This window comes from Megascapheus bottae, chromosome 2 (genome assembly GCF_031878675.1).
Source record: "Megascapheus bottae isolate mThoBot1 chromosome 2, mThoBot2.hap1, whole genome shotgun sequence".
NCBI classification, from domain to species: domain Eukaryota; kingdom Metazoa; phylum Chordata; class Mammalia; order Rodentia; family Geomyidae; genus Megascapheus; species Megascapheus bottae.
Window position 1 is genome coordinate 52,898,946 of NC_143510.1, and position 20,479 is coordinate 52,919,424.

At 52.1% G+C, this 20,479-nt stretch overlaps 1 protein-coding gene across 1 annotated transcript; it reads right to left on the reverse strand.

Moving 5' to 3' along the window:
- Nucleotides 1-14: 14 nt before the first annotated feature.
- On the reverse strand, nt 15-19,995 carry Ankrd52 (ankyrin repeat domain 52). The gene is made up of 28 exons (XM_090327295.1): nt 19,900-19,995; nt 19,467-19,550; nt 18,964-19,042; nt 18,701-18,771; nt 17,206-17,406; nt 15,873-15,960; nt 15,554-15,696; nt 14,922-15,134; nt 14,605-14,683; nt 14,327-14,441; nt 14,061-14,143; nt 13,827-13,944; nt 13,565-13,633; nt 13,272-13,412; nt 13,094-13,174; nt 10,581-10,692; nt 10,307-10,378; nt 9,836-10,037; nt 9,535-9,622; nt 9,337-9,454; nt 6,759-6,978; nt 6,505-6,592; nt 6,323-6,406; nt 6,068-6,213; nt 5,792-5,874; nt 5,535-5,617; nt 5,279-5,370; nt 15-4,913 (listed from the first exon to the last, which is right to left on the reverse strand). Exons 1-28 carry the CDS (start codon nt 19,924-19,926, stop codon nt 4,663-4,665), a joined length of 3,231 nt encoding a protein of 1,076 aa, XP_090183421.1. The 5' UTR covers nt 19,927-19,995; the 3' UTR covers nt 15-4,662.
- Nucleotides 19,996-20,479: the final 484 nt, after the last annotated feature.

Below are 20,479 nucleotides of genomic sequence, written 5' to 3' on the forward strand. Positions count from 1 at the left end.
CCGCCCACCCCCATTTTGGCACATCTGCAAGACACATGGCAGGCAGCGAGAGTAGGCGCCCTCCCTCCCAGGCTTCTGTGGCTTAGAATTGGGGAAGGGGAATAGGAGACTTCATCTTCCATCTTTCTCCTAGCCCTTCTTCCCAAACCTCTGCCAAACCCACTCCAGCTAGAACCCACCCTAACCCCCCAAACACACACATACACACACTCACTCACATACACACATGCGCACACGCACACACACAAAGCTGAGCTATCCAGGAATACAAGCAGAACAAGGAGATTGTCCGGGATGGGAGCAGAGGCGGGAGGGAAAAGACTGGAAGCAGAGACCCCATCCTGGCATGGGGTAAGACTGGCACAACAGCTACTTTAGTGCAATTGGAGAGGGTGCCCAGAGTGAGGGTGGAGATGGGAGGGAAGGCTCTCCCCACCCTCCCTGGGGCCATCAGGCTTGCAAACTCCCCAGGGAAAGGGCCTACAGGAGTGAGCGAGGGCCAAGGGTGGATCCTCTTGTCACCCACCACCCTCTGCCCTCCCAAATGCAGTAACAAGTGTCCCCCTCATGCCTACGTGGGCAACAGCAGCCTCAGAGTCAGTACCTTCAAGTAATTCAAAGAGCAGACCCTCCCACCCCAGCTCCCTCCCATCTCTGGGATTTGGTCGCTTCTCTAGGGGTTGAGTCGGGAGGAGGGAGTCCCCATGTCAGACCCTTCCCTCTATCTCCCTCTTCCCAGACCACTGGGCTTGGTCCTCAAAGATTCCGAACCTCTGCCCCTGCCCATCCTGGGTCAAGGACTAGAGGGCTGGAGCCAGCACAGAGGGGAGGGAGCTGCTTTGCTCCTGACCCCTCCTTTGTAAAAGGTAGGGTTCGAACTTGGTGGGTAGGAAGGGGTCACAATCCATTGTCCCAGGAGTAGGGTTTCTGGGCTAGGGTCTGTAAGGCTATTTTCCTTTGCGGTGGGAAGGGGAGGTGGAGGATGAACACTGGGTGTGGGGAGAGGGGGAGAAATGGCTGAGAGGGAAGGGGCCTCCCCGCTGGAGCACAGTCACCGGAGTCATTTCGACAAAAAAAAAAAAAATAAAACAAAACACTCATGTGCATAAGATAGTGTGCCTACTCCCAGCCCTCCCAGCCCGGCCCCACCCCACCTCTCGGGACCCCTTCCAAGACCGCAGAGAAGGTTTTAGGGGTACAGTTGTAGAACCGTTCTCTGACCCCACCCTCTCCACCCCCAGCCTCTTCTCCCTTTCTAAATCCAGGGAGGAAGAAGGTGCTCAGGTGGGCAGACAGTGGTGGAAACAGTATTGAGTTTTCCTTTGGTTACATATTGAAGGCAAAGGTGAGCTGGACTTACAGTCAAAACGGATAGGGGTGAGGAAAGAAGAGGGGCCATGGCTGGGGTTGGAGAGGGAGGCAAGCCCTCCTCAGCCCCTCCACCCCGAGGAACACATGTCTATGTGGGGTGGCAGTCCCTCAGTCTCATCTCTCCCACCCCTCACAGCACCAAACAAAAGCAGCACCTCCCCCAGGGGCCGCTCCCCACCCCAACCTGGGCTGTACATTCAGTGGTTTTCAGCAGTCCTATGGCTCAGGGGGCCACGGGGTGGGGGAGGTGGCCCATCAGTCTCAGTTGGACAGTGGCAGTGGCCCAGGTCTGTAGGGCCATGTGGGACCCACAGTTTGTGCCATTCGGTTTTCTGAAGGATAGTACACAAGCTTGCCAAAGCCACTGCCCAATCAGAAACATCCCCCCCAAAATCAGAAACTTAAAAACTGGCTCTTGTCATCTCGCCCTCTGATCCGCACATCTGTTTCCCTGTCTCCTATGTAGCCCTCGCTCTGTCTCCTTTGCTGGGCACCTGGGCTGCTCCCAGGGTCCTCACTTAAAAATAGGCCTTTTCATAAAAGTGCTTATTACTTGAAGCAAGTGCTTTAGAGCTGCGGTGGGGAGGGGAGACGGGGAGGGTGAAGGGAAGGAAGAAGGCGCTTCCTCCCCACCCTACCCCCTTAAGATTGGGGGGGCATTCTGCCTGTTTTACTTCTCCACACCCGTTTAAGTCAAAGAGGTTTAAAAAACAAAAACAAAACAAAACAAAAACTCTTAACATTAAAATAAATATGCAGTGGCCATGAGAATGGTCAAGATGCTTCAGAAAACACTAAGGGCCGAGCCCGGAGTGAGGTGTGGGATTTCCTTTGGCATAAGGAGAGGAGGCTGCTGGCCCTCCAGGGTTCCTCACAGCCACGCCAGTGAGGAGGGACAGAGGACTCACTCCCTGCCATCTTCTGGGCACTGATGACGGTATGCCCAGGACAGCAGGGTACCAACAGCCACCAGAAATCTCATCTAGCAAAGCAAAACAATGGGGCTCCTGACAAACACTCATACTCTTTTCCTGTCACCACGAAGCATTGATAAAGGAGAACACGACTGATACCCTCCCTACCCCACCCCGAGTCATTCCCGGAAGACCTGTCTCCCTGCTCCCTGGCCCCCCCACCACCTAATTCCCAGCACCAAAATGAGGGGAAGGGGGTGGAACTGGGAGGATCTACGAGAGAGAATTGAAGTTGGGGACAAGCTTTGCAGAACCAGCAGGGTTGGGGGTGGGGGCAGCAGCCCTTAAGAGAGGTCACATTGATTGTCGTATAGGGGAGGACAGGTATGAGGGGGTGAGGGGACGGGCAAGAGGGGCATCCAAGGCCCTTTGGCTTTGAAAACAAAAATTAAAATGAAAAGCTGCACAATCCTTCTCACCAATAATTGTCATTTGGAAGCCTTGAAATGGTTTAGGATGTAAAGGTTGGAAGAAGCAGGACACAGGTAAAGAGGACCATGAAAAGAAATAAGGACTTGGACAAATGCCCCAGGCTTCAGGGAACCAGCATGAGGTATGGTGCAGGGGTTTGGGAGGGAGGATCCTGGGACAGCCCCTCTCCCCTCAGCTTACCCATGGCAAGGGTGGCAGACATTCAGGGAACACAACTGAAAAGGGGGTAAGAATGTGAACAAAGCAAACTTGGGTTGGGGGAGAGGGGCTGAGGGCTCCCACAGGGGAGACCCTGTACTGTGTAAACGAAGCCTGTCCAGTTCTTGAGGGACAATACTGATGACAGCCAAACTGGGCAAGGATGCACTGCAGGATGGAAGGGCAGGACCTCTATTCAAGTTCTGTGTCTTGGCCCCTGGCTGAGGTATTGAGTGTGAGGAAGGGACGCTGGGCTACGCGAGTGGGTCCAAATTGGGGCAGAGGCTCACCAAGGAGATGGATAGACAGGGCATCTGAAGGGAACAGGGCCAGACGCAATGCTACATTTAGAGAAAACACTGCCCCTCCTCACTCCAGCCCAGTTTGGCTTTTGGGGTACAAGTTCTAGGAATCTTATCAGTGCAGCTCCTATTCAATCCTATTTCCCCCCTCTGCCGGGAGGCAGGGAACTGAGCTCCAGTGTCTGCCTGTAGCTCCCTTGACCAGAACTTTCTCCTCACAATAGAGGAAGGTCTGCTTTCCTACCGAGCAGCCTGGGTCCCTGGTCTGCCCCTGCCCCTCCCACCATCTTTGGCTTCAGATCAGGAGTGACTGGCGCAGTGGGTATACTCTCCGACATGAAGGAAGGTGGAGGCAGACAAAGGGCCTAGAGGAAGCCAGGGACTTGGGGACATAAGAGGAAGAATGCAGTCCCTCCCTCCACACACATGCAAGCACATGCCTGAAACACAGAGGACATACTAGAGCTGTGGTTTGGAAACGGGCAGAAGGTTAATTTGTTTCTTCCCCTAAAGAATAAAATGCTTACTTAAAAATTCATGACAAGCCTCAAAATTCAGGGAGAAGAGAGCCAGGGAGGGAATGGCCACAGGCTCTGCTCTCCCAAAAGAAACTAAAAGAAAGAAGCAAGGTTAAAGTGCGTGGTTAGGGGGCCAGGTTAGGAGCCAGGAGGTGGGGGCAGGCTGTGGGGGCAGAACCAGCCCTTGATTTGCATATGAGGAGCCAGGGGAGAGTGCAGGATTGGGGCCCAGGTACAGTAGTTGCTGCTTCAAGTGTTTTGCATTTGAATTTTAGGGGTGATAGGGGAAAGAGTAGGGGAAAAGTTCCAGGCCCCAGTGCTAAGTACCCTCCCCCTTCATCCTCTAGCTGCCCCTGAAGGGGGAGGGGGACACCCCAGAGTGCTCACACAGTACCAGAAATTAAGGCTTCTCACTGCTGCGGGGATGGAGGGGCCAGCCGAGCAGGGAGGCAGTGATGGGTATGGAAGAAGAGGAGGGGTCTGCCTGGCGGTAGGGGCAGGAAGGAGGGGGACACAGGGTAGTCAGAAGGAAGGAGGAGGGGGAGCTGGTAGCAGAGAGGGAAACTGAGAGATGGAGTCAAAGAGAGAAGAGGGAGCCAGGCATTTAGCAATCATTTTGGGACACTTGGCAGAAAGGGTTGCCCTGGGGGTACCAAGGGCCTGGGGTGCTCCCTGTCGGTCCCAGACCCCTGCCAGGCCAGGATGGTGTGGCAAAGGGGTGAGCAGCTGCTCCCCAGTGCTTCCTTACCCCCCCTCTGCCCCGCCACCCAGTCGTGTTCTCCTTTAAAGTGCCCTAAATGTGTAGACTTTTTCTAAATAAATAGAATAATATCAAGCCACCCACAGGGAGAGGGACACTGGTGGGGGCTACTCAGAGTAGCAGCCATCTAACCCAATGGCACCGTGCCGCTCCTGGCTGTAGGGGCAGGAAGCCCCGTGGGGCAAGGCGCCACAGCCACCCACCGTCTTGGCGGCTGCGATGCCGCAGTTCTTGAGCAGGCTGAAGCTGAAAGGACTGACGGCGTCCTTGGGTGGGAAAGGCTTCATGGTGGAAAGGATCAAGGCCAGGCAGTCTGCCACGTCTTTGTTGGGAGCGCAGGCCAGTGCTGGGGTGTGACCTGCAGGGCCAAGGGAAGTAACTGAGGCATGGCACTTGTGCCCCAGGGTTCCCATCTCCCCTCCCTAGGTCCTGAGCTCTCAGTGGTGGGGGCCCAGGAAGGCTGCCAGGCAGAGTATAGGGAAAGGGCAGCACAGGGGGACAACAACCAGGGGGTATGTGGGAGGTCTTTCTGACCCTGCTGGCTCAACACCTCGTTCCATCAGACCTAGTTCCTAGGAGACTCAGAGTACTGGTGTTGGGTCCCTGCTCTCAAGAGTTCCCCTGGGAAGAAAATCTCATTTATAGCAAAGTTAAGAAGTCACCTCCTGTAGAATGTCCCTGACCCCAAACCCGGGAGAGGCGGGGGCTCCAGACCCCACCCACCTTCTTCATCCACAGCCAGCACAGTGGCCCCACGACTCAGGAGGGCCTGCACCACAGAAGCTAGACCGTTCCGGGCAGCAATGTGGAGTGGCCTTGGAAGAAAGGAAGTGAAAAAAGAAACACCAAATCAACTGCATGCCAGAGAGTCCTGCCACCCTCAGGTGGGTGGTGAGAATGCCGAATAAATACCATGGGCTCCGGTTTTCTTCACCCACCTGCCTCCCCCAGCCAGGAGCCCCCTTCCCTGGGCACTCACATCTGCAGCGCACTGTTGGTGGCATTGATAAGGCCAAGGTCTTGGGTTTCTGCCAGGATCATGAGGGCACATTTTTCATGGCCCTGAAGGAGAAGAACAGAGAGTGGAAATGTATGAAGTAGAATCAAGACAGGCCACAGCGTAGGACTGGAAAGGATGGCAGACAGACAAGCGCTGTGCTGTCATCAAATAGACCGGGCAACCTTGGTTGCTGGTGCAGGACCCATCCTGCACGATGCCCCCTCATCCTGCAGTACCTTGCTACAAGCCAAGTGGAGGGCAGTGTTCTTGTTCTCATCCAGCACAGTCAGATCTGCCTTCCCTCGATACAGCAGAAATTCTACAAGAGAAACAGGACAAAAGGATGATCCCTCTTCTCCCGAGCAACAGCCATCCTAGCTGCCCCCCTCCTCTCTGCTTCCGCTGTGTCCCTGCATCCTGAAGCCTAACCCTTGCTAGCCTTGCAGACAGGGCTGACCTATTCTGCAAACACCCTGGAGATTCCTCCCTGCCACAGCCGAGCCCCTACACACCCACAGCAGCGGTCTGCCCGTTCTCGGCCGCCGTCATGAGTGCAGTGCGGCCAGTGCAGTCAGTGGCGTTCACCTCAGCTTGATGCTGCAGCAGCATCCGGAGCCCAGAGACATTATCCGCGAAGGCAGCGGCGTGAAGGGGGGTCCTGGGCGGGGGGACGCAGGGTGGGGTCAGTCAAGGAAGGGTCTTCCACATGGACAGGAAGCCAAAGCCAGAGATAGCTCAGGCTGCTCCTGGAGCACTCCTTTACTCACCGTCCTTTGGCGTCTCGGCTGTTTACAATCTTGTCACCCAGAGCTCCCAGCAGCATCTCTGTGGTGCTGTCCTGGCTATTAATTCTGGGGAGAGGGAGGACTCATCAGAAAGGGCAAAGGAGATGTATTCCCAACCATAAGCCAGGCCACGGTGCCCTGAGAGAGCAGAGGAAGAGGCTTACACTGCACAGTGCAAAGGAGTGAAGGGGTTTCCCTCCAGGTATGAGAATGGGCTGTGTTCAAGTAACAACTCCAGACAATCTTCATGTCCTGGGGAGGAGGAGGAAAGGTTGGTGATGAAGAGAAAAGGCCTGGTCTTCCATCAGTCCTGTCCTCTCTTGGATGCTCCATTTCACTTCCAGATGCTCTGCTACAACCTGCCTTTCTCCTCGATGTCCCACGCATCTCCCTGCACCTGCCAAAGCCCCACTCATACCAGTGTAAGAGGCCCAGTGCATGGGTGAGTATCCGCTGTAATCCACCCCAGCATCCAGGGGGTCTGTGGAAAGGGCAGCCTGCAGCAAGGTCCTCAGGACTGCAGTGTGGCCACAGGCTGAGGCCAGGTGAATGGGTGTGCGACCCTTAAAGTCTCGGCACAGCACAAATGCATCATGGTCCAGCAGGGCAGCCAGGCAGTCCTCACAGCCAGTCACTGCCTGCAGGAGACAGGTGGAGGGAGTGGTGAGGAGCCACTCCTTTTCTATTGGGCAGTTGCTAGGGAGGGAGGGAAGATGATCTAGGAGCAAGAACCACATTCAGGGCTCTAATCATTGTCTCTACAATCAGCAACTTGCCAGGTATTGATGGCTCATGCCTGCATTCCTAGCTACTCAGGAGGCTGAGATCAAGGTTTGAGGACCAAGGTTTGAAACCAGCTAGAACAGAAAATATGACAGATTCTTTCCAAGTAGCCAGCAAAATGCTGGAACTGGAGGTACAGCTCAAATGGTAGAGCAACAGCTGTGAGCACAAAAACTAAACAAGAGTGTGAGGCCCTGAATTCAAGCCCCAGTACAAAAAGTGCAGAGAGAGAGAGAGAGAGAGAGAGAGAGAGAGAGAGAGAGAGAGAGAGAGAGAGAGAATCTGTATGTGTGTGAGTGCAAGCAAGTAGCTCCTTTCTAACTCTCTGCCAACCATCAGATTGGTCAGAGTAAATGCTAGAGCTCTTAGAGTGAAAGACCAAATAGTGAGACTGAGAGATCAAAAAAAAAAAAAAAAGAGTTGGGCAGGCCTGTAGTTCTAGCTACTTGGACGTCTAAGGCAGAAGAATCTCTTGAGTTTAAGTGCAGGGCCAGCTTAAGCAACACAATGAAACTTTGTCTCAAAAAACAAACAAGAGCCAGGCGCTGGTGGCATATGCCTATAATCCTAGCTAATCAGAGAGACTGAGATCTGAGGATCATGGTTTGAAGACAACTGAGGCAATAAAGATTATGAGATCTCTAATTAACCACCAAAAAGCCAGAAGTAGAGCTGCGGTTCAAGTGGCAGAATGCCAACCCTGAGTGAGAGAGCTAAGGGGCAGTGCCCAGGCTCCGAGTTTAAGCTCTGGTACTAGCACAAAAAAAGTAAAAGGAAGAGGGCCAAGAGGGTAGCCTAGTGGTAGAGTGCTTGCCTCGCATGCATGAACCCCTGGGTTTAATTCCTTGAACTGAACATACATAGAAAAAGCCAGAAGTAGAGCTTTGGATTAAGTGGCAGAGCACTAGCCTTGAGCAAAAAGTGTCAAGGACGGCGCCCAGGCCCAGAGTTCAAGCCCCAGGACTGGCAAAAAAAAAAAAAAAACAAAAGAAAAGTTAAAGAGAGGGGCCAGGAGTTTGGCCCAGTGGTAGAGTGCTTGTCTAGCATGCACAAAAACCTGGGTTCGATTCCTTGGTACCACATACACAGAAGAAGCAAGAAGTAAATGGGGACCAAAACATGAGAAAGGGTATCAATGTATATGAAGTAATACACCTTCTATCTGGTGAATATAATGTAACTCTTTAATTGGTTACAATTATATACATACATATACATATATATACATATATATACATATATATATATATGTGTATATATATATATATATATATATATATATATATATATATATATATATATATATATATATAAAGCAAGAAGTGGTGCTGTAGCTCAAGTAGTAGAGTTCTAGCTTTAAGAAAGCCAAAGGACAGTGCTCAGGCTCTGAGCTCAAACCTGGGACTGGCAAAAAAAAAAAAAAAGTAAAAAGAATCTGGCTCATACTTATAATCTAGATACTCTGGGATGAGATTTGAGAATCACAGTTTCAAGTCAATTCAGGTAGCCAAGTCCTCAAAGTTCTTCTTCTAACTAATCAGCAAAAAGCTGGAACTGGAGATGTGACTCAAGTGGTTGAGTTTTGAATGAATACGCTGAGCAGGGACGGGGAGTTTGGCCTAGTGGTTATAGTGCTTGCCTAGCATGCATGAAGACCCACATTCAATTCCTTGGTACCACATACATAGAAAAGGCAGAAGTGGTGCTGTGGCTCAAGTGGTAGAATTCTAGCCTTGAGAAAACCCAAAGATAGTGCTCAGGCCCTGAGTTCAAGCCCCAGGACTGGCCAAAAAAAAAAAAGCTGAGCAAGAAGAGCTCAAGGCTTATAGATCAAGCTTCAGTACCAGCACAAACCGAAAGAGGAAAGAGGAAAAAAAAGAGGGAGGGAGAGAGATCCTGTGGGAGAAGAGGAGACAGCTTTAGGATAGGAGAGCAAGGAGACAGACGTGGATGGTGGCATCACTTCTGACGGGACAGGGCCAGCAGGGTATCTTGGGCACAGTCTAGGTGAGCATGTGGCTGCATGTGATGACAAAGCAGGGCCATTAAGGAAATTAGCTGGAAATGCCAGTTACTCATCCTCAAGCAATTAAGTGAGCATAGTAAAGCCCAGTAAGACCAGGGAAATCAGATACTCTGATGCCCTATTGATGGAGTGTCCTGTACTCACACTGAGGCCTGGCTGGAGCAATCTACACCAGGGATCCACTCACCCCGCGGTGGAGGGCAGTGCGGCCCCGAAGGTCAGCAGCATCGGCTGTGGATCCTTTCTCTAGCAGCAGATGTACACAGTCCACATGGCCATTCATGATGGCCAACATCAGTGGGGTTCTACAGAAGCGACGGAGGAAAGGGTGAGGATCCAACCCAGGTGGAAAAAAAGCCGCACCCCACCTCTGGCCCACACTCACTGTCCATAGGCATCCATGACATCTGTGATGTCAGCTCGTTCCCCACTGTCGATCAGCAAGTGCAGGGAATCAGTGTGGCCAGAGGCAGCTGGGAGAAAAGGGGGCCTGTGTCAGGATAGTGTCAGGAAGGAACAGACTGATCCTGAACAACTCAAGAGTTAACATTGTGGGAAGGCCTGGGGCAGGGAGTGCTCTTCAAGGTAAAGTCTCCATGTCCCTTCTCTAACCCACCTTCAGCCCTAACCGATAAGGAGGGATCTGTTGTGGCAAGGGGAGGCTGGAGCCGGAGGCGGGCACTAACCAGCAGCGTGTAGGGGTGTCCACTTGCGCTTTCGCTCCTTGATGAGGGCAGAGGCGCCATGGGCCGTAAGCACCTCCACACACTCCGTAGAGCCTCGCTCAGTGGCCAGGAAGAGCGCGGTCCGGCCCTTGTGGTCCCTTACATCCAGATTCACCAGCGTCTCGGCCAGTGTCTTCAGGGCTTCACAGTGACCGTTGTAGGCCTAGAGTAGTGCAGGTAACCAGTGGATACAGCGGGGGACGTGTCATCCCCATTCTGATTGCTGGGGGGTAGGGAGTGGGGAAGGGAACCCACAGGAAGGCACCAGACATCTGCAAGCTCCTTGGGCCCTTCTGCCGTTTTTCCTGCTCTGCGCCACACATCCCCACAAGAAAGCAAAAGCAAAGACAAGTGTCCCAAGTGCTAGTACCACTGTGTGGGCCCAGGGCAGGTAGTTTCAAGGAAGATGAGAGAAAAAGACATGGAACTCACAGCTAAGTGCAAAGGGCTGACTGGAATGGTGCTCTCCACATCCTCCAGGCAGTTAAAGGACATTTCTAAGAGCTGCAATGAACAGGAAAGGAGGTACTGATGTCTTGGAACTTCCACAGTATTGCCCTATGCCCTGCTCACAGTAATCCTCTACACTGCCAGACCAAAGGACCATCCTGATCCAACCATCCTTGGTTTCAGGACCACAGATCCAAAGGCAGACTGTGGCCTTCTGTCCTGCCCGCACCCTCCCAAACCAGATCTCGGCACATACCAGTTCGAGGTTCTGTCTGTTGCCATAGGCGGCTGCATAGTGCACAGCTGTGTAGCCCTGCCTGTCCCGCAGGGAGGGGTCTGCACCATTATCCAGTAAGAACTCCAGACAGCTGGGAAGCCAGAGGTAGACTGTGAGGTAGGGACAGCCCCAGACCACAAGGGTGCCTTCCTCTGGAGAGGACCAGAGGAGAGGGGCAAGGGGGGCCCCTAAGGCCATCCTTTGCCCTAGGGGACTCTTAATTCCAGCCCATTCAACCTCAGCTCCACACCCATTCCTTTCCAGAAGTCTTCCCTGGGTCACCAGCTCAACACCCCATGGTATCCTCTCGACTCTCACCTGGAGAGCCTGGCACGGGATTCAGTGGCCAGATATCTGCTAGCTCACCTATCACTGCTGCCTCCAGCCATGCTGAGCCTGTCTAGAAGGTCTGCTCCTTCCAGTCTGTGTGAGATCTGTCATTACAAATCTAGATGCTCCTCTTTGTGGGGCCTTTCCTGTCCTTCCCAGTGAGTTGCTTTCTCTGTATCTCTTGGTGTCCTTCTCCTCCCTTACTCATTGTAATACAACTAATAAGATACTTAGCACTTATTGTCAACCACTGTGCTAACCACTTTATACATATTAAATACTTTATCATAATAATCCTCAGAGTTAGATACAATTTTTATCACTACTAGGACTGAGGAAACTGGGCACAGAAAAGTTTTAAGCCAGGCAGTGGCTCAAGCCTGTAATCCTAGCTACTCAGGAGGCTGAGAACTGAGGATTTGGGTTCAAACCAGTACTCAAACCAGCCTGGGCAATACAAAGCCTGGCAATATAAAGCCAAAGCTGAGAGACTCTTATCTCCAATTAATCACTAGAAAACAGAAAGTGGGGCTATGGCTCAAGGGTAGGGTAGTAGCCTTGAGCTGAAGAGCTTAGGGACAGCACCCAGGCCAAGTTCAAGCCCTATGATCCCTCCCTCCCCAAAAAAAGTTTTAAGCAACTTTTTCAAAGGTCACATTTATAAGCTTGCAAGATTTTAATGTGTTATTTATTTGTTTTATGTAACCTTCTTTATTTTAGAACAGTCTTAAAGTTTCTATATACCTCATACCCAGTTTTCCTCACCATTAGCCACTTAATAAGTACAAGGATCCCCTTCTTTTCCTAATAGCTGATTTTTTTGGTTTGCCTTTGTTTGTTTTTTGTCTTGGGGCTTTTTTTTTTTCTTTTTTTTTGCTCAAGGATAGTGCTCTGGGGCTGGGAATGTAGCTTAGTGGTAGAGTGCCTGCCAAGCATGCATGAAGACCTGGGTTTGATTCCTCAGTACCACATAAATAGAAATGTTGCTGCAGCTCAAGTGGTAGAGTGCTAGCCTTAAGCAAAAAAAGCAGCTCAGGAACAATGCCCAGGCACTGAGTTCAAGCCAGGACTGACAAAAAAAAAAAAAAAAAAAAAGGAGGTAGGGGAGAGCTCTACCACTTTGAACCTTAGCTTCACTTTTTTTTTTTTTTGGGTAAGGGGGAAAGGGGGGGTTCCCTGGAGCCAAGCCCCACTTTCCATTTTCTAGAGGCTAATTGGAGTCTCAGGTCCTTTTGTGCCTGGGCTGGCTTTGAGCCTTGATCCTCAGATCGCAGCCTCCCGAGTAGCTAGGATTACAGGTGTGAGCCACCATGCTGGCTCACAGCTTCACTTTTGCTTTTTAGGTAGTTAATATCAGATAAAAGTCTCACAAACTGGCCGGGAGTTTGGCCTAGTGGTTAAAGTGCTTGCCTAGCATGCATGAAGACCCAGGTTCGATTCCTTGGTACCACATACATAGAAAAAAGCCGGAAGTGGTGCTGCGGCTCAAGTGGTAGAGCTCTAGCCTTGAGAAAGTCTAAGGACATTGCTCAGGCCCTGAGCTCAAGCCCAGGACTGGCAAAAAAAAAAAAAGTCTCACAAATTAAGCCTGGTGCAGTGACTCATGCCTGGAAGGGCGGTACCCTTGAGCTGAAGAGCTCAAGGACAGAGCCCAGGCAGAGTTCAAGCCCCATGACCCACCATAAAAAAAGTTTCACCAGACTTTCTTGTTTGGGCTGGCTTTGAACTGCAATTCTGAGATCTCAGCCTCTCTACTTTCCTACAGGAGTAAGCCACCAGTACCTGGCTTGCTGATTAATTTTTAAAAGGCAGACATTTAATTTTTGTTTGAGCCATGCCTTTACTATGTAGTCCAGGCTGGTTAGAACTCATGAGATTTGTGTCCCAAACCCCAGTGTATAGTGTTGTTTTGCTATTGGTGATTGATTCCCAAGGTCTGTGCTCTATTACTGTGCTACAGTCTCAGCCCTGGAGTAATTCTTTTATGTTTGCTACTTGCTGGGAATATGGCTCAGTAGTACCTTGCCTGGCCAGCATGGGCAAAAATCTAGGCTTCACTCCCACCACTACAATACCAACCTGCCAACCAACCCAGTTTGCTTATCCTTAGTACCTAGGACCCTATGGAAATGGCACATCCCAGGAGCTTCTCTGGTACTCACAAGAAAGCCTCCTTCCTACGGGACTCCTTCAGTGGCTCGTCCTCTTCAGCATCATGGCTGGAAGCAGTGTGGGGTTCCGCTCTGGGAATGGAGTGGAGAGGTCAGGGTGGCTCAGGGAGGTGTGTGGGGGTTGAGGGAGGTGTGTGGGGGTTAAGAAGGAACAGAAAGGAAATCTCACCTCCGGTAAGTGTCAGAGGCCGCAGCATAGTGGAGGGGAGAGCAGCCTTTACAGTCGGCCTCATTGACACCTGCCCCAGCAGTCACCAGTGTCACGGCACACTGGTAGCTACCATTGGCAGCTGCATAGTGCAGTGGAGTCCTGGAGAAAAGTGAAAGTGAGTGGAGGAATCAGAGAAAGAGCTAAATGACTCAGATGTGCAGTCAAAAGCTACTACATAATGCTGTCTTCACTCAAGTCTCTTGTTCCCATTTGTCCCCTCAAACCAGACATTTCCCTGCATACTGACTTACCTTCCAAATTTGTCTCTCCTTCTCAGGTCAGCTCCACTGCTCAACAGCAAATTAAGACATTCAACATTTCTAAAAGGAAGATGAGGGATAAGAGTGAGAGCCTCCAGGAGCCACTCCAGCCCCAGGGATCTCAAAGAATGGAACTGGACAGCCTTTTCTGTTGGGACTGATCTCATTGTGTAAGGGCAGAGAGTCAGGGTGGCAAGGAGAGCTCAGGCCCTTGCACAGTGCATCTTCTCAAGGTGTAGGGAAGAAAACGCACCCTCCGGAAGCAGCAGCATGAAGACAGGTACGGCCAAGGTTGTCAGGTGTGTTGATGTCAAACCCAGCAGAAAGCACGTGCTCATTGCTGAGTGAAGACACGATGCTGTACAGCTGACCTACAGAGGGCATAACTACAGGTAGTTCCAAGAGCCTTGGGCACACTGCACACTGCACACGGGGGAAGCCCTCTGCTCCCTCATCACCTGCTCTACCCTGACCAGTCAGCTCATACCTGAAGAAAGAAGCTTCCGGCAACAGTCAGAGAATCCAAAGAGGACAGCTAAGTGCAGGGGAAACATGTCATGGATGCCGCGCCTGGGAAGAAGTTGACGGGTTCAAACCTTGGGTCAAGCATGGATTAGTTACAGAGTTCTTTTCTGTGGTGTACTGCCACCTAAGGAGTCAGGAGGAGGCTCTCCAAGCTTCTTTGGGCAGCTTGTCTGTGACTACATTTGAGGTGAATAGTGTATACAAACCAAGCGTGGAACAAGGACTCACCGGGCGGTGTCCGCGCCATTGGTCATGAGTGTGCTGATGAGCAGCTCGTGCCCATAGCGAGCAGCCACATGCAGGGGCGTGTTCCCAAATTTGTCGGCACAATCAATCTCGCTACCTGAGACGGGGATACACGCCTTAAGTCCATTTACACCAGCTAGTTACCACTTGAGTACTTATTAAGTTTGGTCAAGTTAAGCATTTCTACATGTATTATTTTGACTGGAAAGCTGGGGTAGGAGGGAGAAGGAAGATGAGGCATTACATCTGTGGGTCCATACCATTCTGGATGAGGATCTGGGAACGTGTGAAACGGCCATGGATGGCAGCCATATGCAGAGGACTTTTCCCTTCTTTGCTCTGTGGAAACATGGCAAGGTAAGTCTACTGCAGAACACAGAGAATGATCTATTTCCCCTGTCCAAGGACACCTCCCTGAGGACAGAAAGATCATATGAGCATTTTCCTAAGTCCCTGGTAAAATCTGAACACCCCAGGAATCAAGCGAACAACCCCCCAGGAGAGCTATTTAGACATGGCCAGAAGCCACAGAGCTGGTCCCTCTCCCTACTGGTCTACGCTTCATCCTTTCAAGTACCTGGTAGTTGACGTCAGCTCCGTTGTTGACCAATAACTCTAAGCAGAGAGCGCCATTGGTGGAAACTGCAGCCACATGCAATGGCGTAAAGCCCTTGTCATTTGGCTGGTTGACATTGGCTCCAGCATTCACCAGCTCAATAGCCACAGCATCCTGGCCCAGGTAGCAGGCGATGTGCAAAGCTGTGTTTCCAAAAGCATTGGGCTCATCGATCTGCATGATCAGGAATGAAGATAAGAATATAGCAAGTTAAAAAAAGTGTGGCCTACTGGTTAGAGTGTTTGCCTAGCATGCTCCATTCCTCAGTACCACATACATAGAAAAAGCCAGAAGTGGTGCTGTGGCTCAAGTGGTAGAGCTCTAGCCTTGAGAAAGCCCAAGGACAGTGCTCAGGCCCTGAGTTCAAGCCCCAGAACTGGCAAAAAATAAAAAAAAGAAAGAAAAAAAAAGGAACAATACATAGAGTCCCAGAAATCTGACAGCCCCAGGCTCTTCAGGTTTCAGACCCCGAAAGAACATATAAGCCTTATTCAAACCCTCTTACCACAGCCTCCCAAAGCCACACCCAGAGGCTGTTACAACACTCTGTCCTTCCAACTCCCACCCAGAGCCCCCAGCCCCAGCCCCCTGACCTCAGCCCCCATCCGGAGCAGGTACTTCACCACTTCAATCTGACCACTGGCCGCAGCTGTGTGGAGCAGCCCATAGCCCTTTCGGTCCTTACAGCCGAGGTCTGCTCCACGTGCCACCAGCAGTTTCAGGACTTCCAAATGTCCTAGGAAAAGAAGACAGTTGTAAGGCAAGGCTGATAATAAAGACCCTGAGCTCTACCCTCTAAAGGCAGCAACTCCTTTTGCCTTGCCCTGGAAATCCTATAGATCCAATTCCATACACACACACACACACACACACACACACACACACACACACACACACTTTTCTCTCTCTCACCCAGAAAAGCTGCCCAGTGCAGAGGCTGCCGTTCCTTTTTGTCACAGACATTTAGGCTGGCTCCCTTGTTGAGAAGTAAGTTCACCGTCTGTATTGGATATAAAATACAGAGTCAGGTTCACAACCTCAACCTATTTCATGGCAGAGGCCTCTCATCTCCTGAAAGGTAGAGGCAGTCTAATTTGTTTTGCTTTCCAATACTGCCATTCCCAAACAGAACAATCTGGTGGAGTAGAAGAAACAGTGAAACAGGCACTAAGGAGAAAACACCAGATAGATCTGGAAGCTTACAGAAAATCCATGAGAGTCTCTTCAGATGTTTTGGTGATTCTTAAACTCTTACCTATCTTTGAAAATGTATTAAAAGACATGGAAAAGGCATGTATATAGATATTGCCAGGTAACTTCAAAGGGTTTATTAATCTCCTGAAACCTAAGTCAAGAATTTCTTTCTCAGAGGGTACAATGGCTCATGCCTAGCTACTCAGAAGGCTGAGATCTGAGGATTACAGTTCAAAGCCAGCCTAAGCACTAAAAAGTCCGTGAGACTCTTTATATTCAGTTAATCACCAGAAAACCAGAAATGGCGCTGTGACTCAAGGGGTAGGGCAGCAGCCTTGAGCTGAAGAGCTCAGGGACAATGCCCAGGCCCTGAGTTCAAGTCCCATGAACTACCAAAAAAAAAAAATTCTGCCAGTCCTGGGCCTTGAACTCAGGGCCTAAGCACTGTCCTCGGGCTTTCTCAAGGCTAGAACTCTACCACTTGAACCACAGCACCACTTCCGGCTTTTTTCTATGCACGTAGTATTGAGGTCTTTGTGAATGCTAGGCAAGCACTCCACCACCAGACCAAACTTACAGCCCTTCCTTTCTCTTTTTTGATGCTTAAATTCAGGGCCTAGGTGATGTCCCTTAAGTTTTTTCACTTAAGGTTAAAGCTCCCCCACTGGAGCCACAGATCTATTTCTGTCTTTTTAGTGGTTCACTGGAGTTAAACTTGCCTACCTGGGCTGGTTTTGAATCATGATTCTCAGAAGTGAGCTACTAGCACTCAGCTCAAATCAACAATTTCAAAATAAGGACTAAAAGTATAGCTCAGTGGTAGAGTATTCATTTGTCCAGCATGTTGTTCAATCCTGGGTTCAATATTCAGCACCAAAACCAACAACAAAAAAAGTCATTCTGGTGTAACTATTCATTTATGTTTGGGTCCAAGTGTTTATATAATCATCTGAGCTGCTTCTGCCCCAGGCCCACTGGCCCAGAAGCCGAAACAAAGTGAATAGGAAGGTAAGGAAAAGGAAGGCTGGGCCTGGATTGCAGTGGTCCTCACCTCAAGATGTCCACTGTGCACTGCATGGTGCAGTGCACTGCGCCCACTCCTGTCGGCCACGTTGAGACTGCTCAGCAAGGGTGCCAGAGCCTCAGCACACTTGGTAGCCCGGTTGGCAGCAGCCACATGCAGTGGTGTCTGCCACAGCTTGTCCCGGGCATTCACATCAGCTGAATGTGCCAGCAGCAGCCCCAGCACCTTCTGTGGATAGGCAGGGACAAAAGTGAAGACAGAATTAAAACAGGAGGTAAAGCAAGAAGAGGCAGGAGGAGGAAAGGGTCAATATGTAAAATATGGCCTCAATCTCCTGGCACAATTTCTGCATTTTCCTAGCATATCTAGCCTTTCCATCTCTACTTCTCATTTTCTGGATCACCTTAGACCTTAAAATCTCTATTTTCTTGAGGAAAACAGACACTTCTTCCTCAAGCCAACAGGTATCACTTCTCCAATCTTAAAAAAATCTACACTCACAAGCTGGGCATGGTGGCTCACGCCTGTAATCCTAGCTACTCAGGAAGCTGAGATCTGAGGATCAAGGTTCAAAGCCAGCAGGCACAAAAACACCTGAGGCTCTTATTTCTAGTTAACCTCTAGAACATGAGAAGTGGGGCTTGGCTCAAGGGTGGGTAATAGCCTAGAGCTGAAGAGCTCAGGGACACTAACCAGGCCCAAGGGTAGGGAGGTAGCCTTGAGCTGAAGAGCTCAGGGACAGCCCCAGGCCAAGTTCAAGCCCCATGACCCACCAAAAAAAAAAATCTACACACAAATATATCCACCCTAAGGAGATCCACAAATCCCAATCCTAGTTCTAAGAAAAATGAAATGTTCTTGCTAAATTAACACCCGAAGTATCCTCCTTAGCCCTCCCATAGACACCAAAATCATTTCCATTAGCTCCTTAAGCAAAGAGATACTGGGTCCTCTCCAAAACTCAGACTAAAATGTCCTTCCTAATCATTCCCTTTGGTCTCCCCTCTCTCTCTGGTAGCTGGAGTCAAAGACATGATAGACTCCAAGAGGAAGCCTCATCTTCCCTCTCTCGGGGGTTGATGGGACTAGGATGCAGGACCCCATTGATGTGATATGTTTGGCTCTCACTGTGCAGTCAATGTTCATGCTGCATGACAGGTCAGGATGCAACAGATCACTACTGCTATTCTTCATTATGAGGAAAGAAATCTTAGTGCCCAGAGGGGTATCAGACTCAAGGAGGCCCCCCAGGGAGGGATGAGTCACTCAGGCCTGGCAGCAGGGCCCCCGCAGTCTGCCAGCCCAGTGTTAAGCTCTCCCTGACGTCACATCAGCTGGCATCATTCAGCCCCCCTTACCAGCCAGATCTAGGGATAGAAGGGGAGGAGCCTAGGTCTGGTCTCCTCCCCATCTAGAGTAGAATAGTCGGTAGAGGCAGAGAACTGAGATTTTCTAACCCCTAAGTCCCACTTTCATCAGCTCCTCCCTTAGGGAGGGGTGAAAGAAAGTGGAAGGCTCATACCTCATTTCGAGAGGCAGCAGCACGATGAAGAGGGGTCAGCCACAGTGTGTCCTTAGCATTGACATTAGCACCTGTGGGGAGACACAATCCCATTTTGATGGGAGGTGAAGAGGGAGAAGGAAGGAATCCAGTGATCAGGCAGGAATCTGCATGGATTAGAACCCCTCTGCCTGGCCCAAACACCAGAAATCTCTTGGAAATGAAAAAGATTTCTCTTTCTGCCCCTCTCTAGGTGCCACACCTTTCCTGATCCTCTCTTTTACCTGACATCAGTAGCAACTGGAGGATGGGGACATCGCCTACGTAGGCAGCAGCATGCAATGGGGTTCGTCTCTCTTGGTCCTGGAAATATAGAAGAAAAGGGGAGCGGTGGTGGGGAGAAATTATTCAGGGTCTCGGCTCAAGTCTGAGAACTCCTAGCTCTGCCTCACAATCTTTTCCCATAGGTTCTGCAGCGTCCTAAATGCCAGTATCGAGAAGCAAAGACCAGCACCTTAGAAGGGTGGAGTCCGGGCCACCGGCCACCTTCTCCTTCCAGGAGGGGTGGGGGCGCTGCAGACCCCGAAGGTTCGGGAGAGAACGCTGTTTCTGAGCATCCCCAGCCCTGCTGCTCAGTGTTCCAAGCGTTACTAGCGCCAAACGCAGAGCAGGCTCCTACCGAGGTAGGAAGAGCAGAGGCTCCCGTGCCATCGGAGCCGCCCCACTGATGGGGAGGGGACCCGGAGCCCGGATTCTGGGCTCGCCATCCTCCCGGCTCCCAACTCACCAGCACATTGATGTTCTCCTTCTGCGAGAGGAGGGAACGCACTTCCTCCACATCTCGGCTAAAGATGGCCTGGACCAGGGGCGGCTGCAGGGAGCACCGGCATTCAGCGAGCGAGCCGGAGCCACAGCGGCACCGGGGGTGGGGGTGGGGGGTGGGGAGGCACCCAGGTTAAAGGGGGGCGTCTCTGGAGGGGCTCCGCCTTGGGGGTTCCAGGCTGCAGCGGATTCCCGCGGCGCCTCCGCCAGACGCCCCCCCCCACCGGCTCCCCGCTACCAAGGACAACCCGATCCGGTGAGGGGAGAGCGGTGTGGGGCGGGGCGGCAGCCGCGGGAGCCCCGGGCTCGGGCCCAACCTAGGCCGCACATCCCCGAGCTCGCGTGGCGGCGGCGCCGGGCCGCGGAAAGAGGAAGCGGGGGAGGGCAGGAGGGCTGACCTGGTCCGTGATGCTGAGGATCCCCATGGCCCGGCCCGGGCTCCGTCCGCATCGAGCTCGCGGCGGCGGCGGCGGCGGCTCCACCGGGGACACGGGGCGGCCCAGGCGGCGGCTGCGGCGGCGGCTGCGGGGAGAGCGCGGCCCCGCCTACCGGGGGGCGGGCGAGCGGGAGCCCGCAGCGCTCCCTGGCGGCGGTCCCCGGCCCGGCGGCGGGGCCCCGTGCGCACCGCCAGGCCAGGCCGCAGCGCCCTCCGCCCCGCCCGGGCAGCCCCAGCGCTCCTGGCCACCCCAGGCTCCCGCGCTGGCTCCCCCAGCCGGCTGCGCCGCGCGCTCGGCCCTAGCCCGGCGGCCCGCGGGGCCCCCACAGCACCATGGCGGAAACTCAGGCCTTGCTCCCGCAGTACCCCCAAGTCCTGGGGACCGTGCAACCGGCCTGCCAGGTCCCACCCAGCCCACAATGCTATTATGGCCAAGCTAACTCCTCCCGCCAGACTCCCACACCCTCCTACGCCCCCCACAGATTAGGGAAGACTAGGGGTGGGGGTCATCTGGAGTTCCTGCATAGCAGGAACCCCAGAGG

Excerpts from the sequence above, each read along its gene's own strand:
- Ankrd52 (XM_090327295.1), bottom strand. The coding sequence starts at position 19,926 with ATGGGGATCCTCAGCATCACGGACCAG. Across the intron at positions 14,684-14,921 it reads GAGCTGACGTCAACTACCAG|AGCAAAGAAGGGAAAAGTCC; the intron begins GTACTTGAAAGG and ends ATGTTTCCACAG. Across the intron at positions 5,618-5,791 it reads TCCACTTGGCTTGTAGCAAG|GGCCATGAAAAATGTGCCCT; the intron begins GTACTGCAGGAT and ends CTTCTCCTTCAG.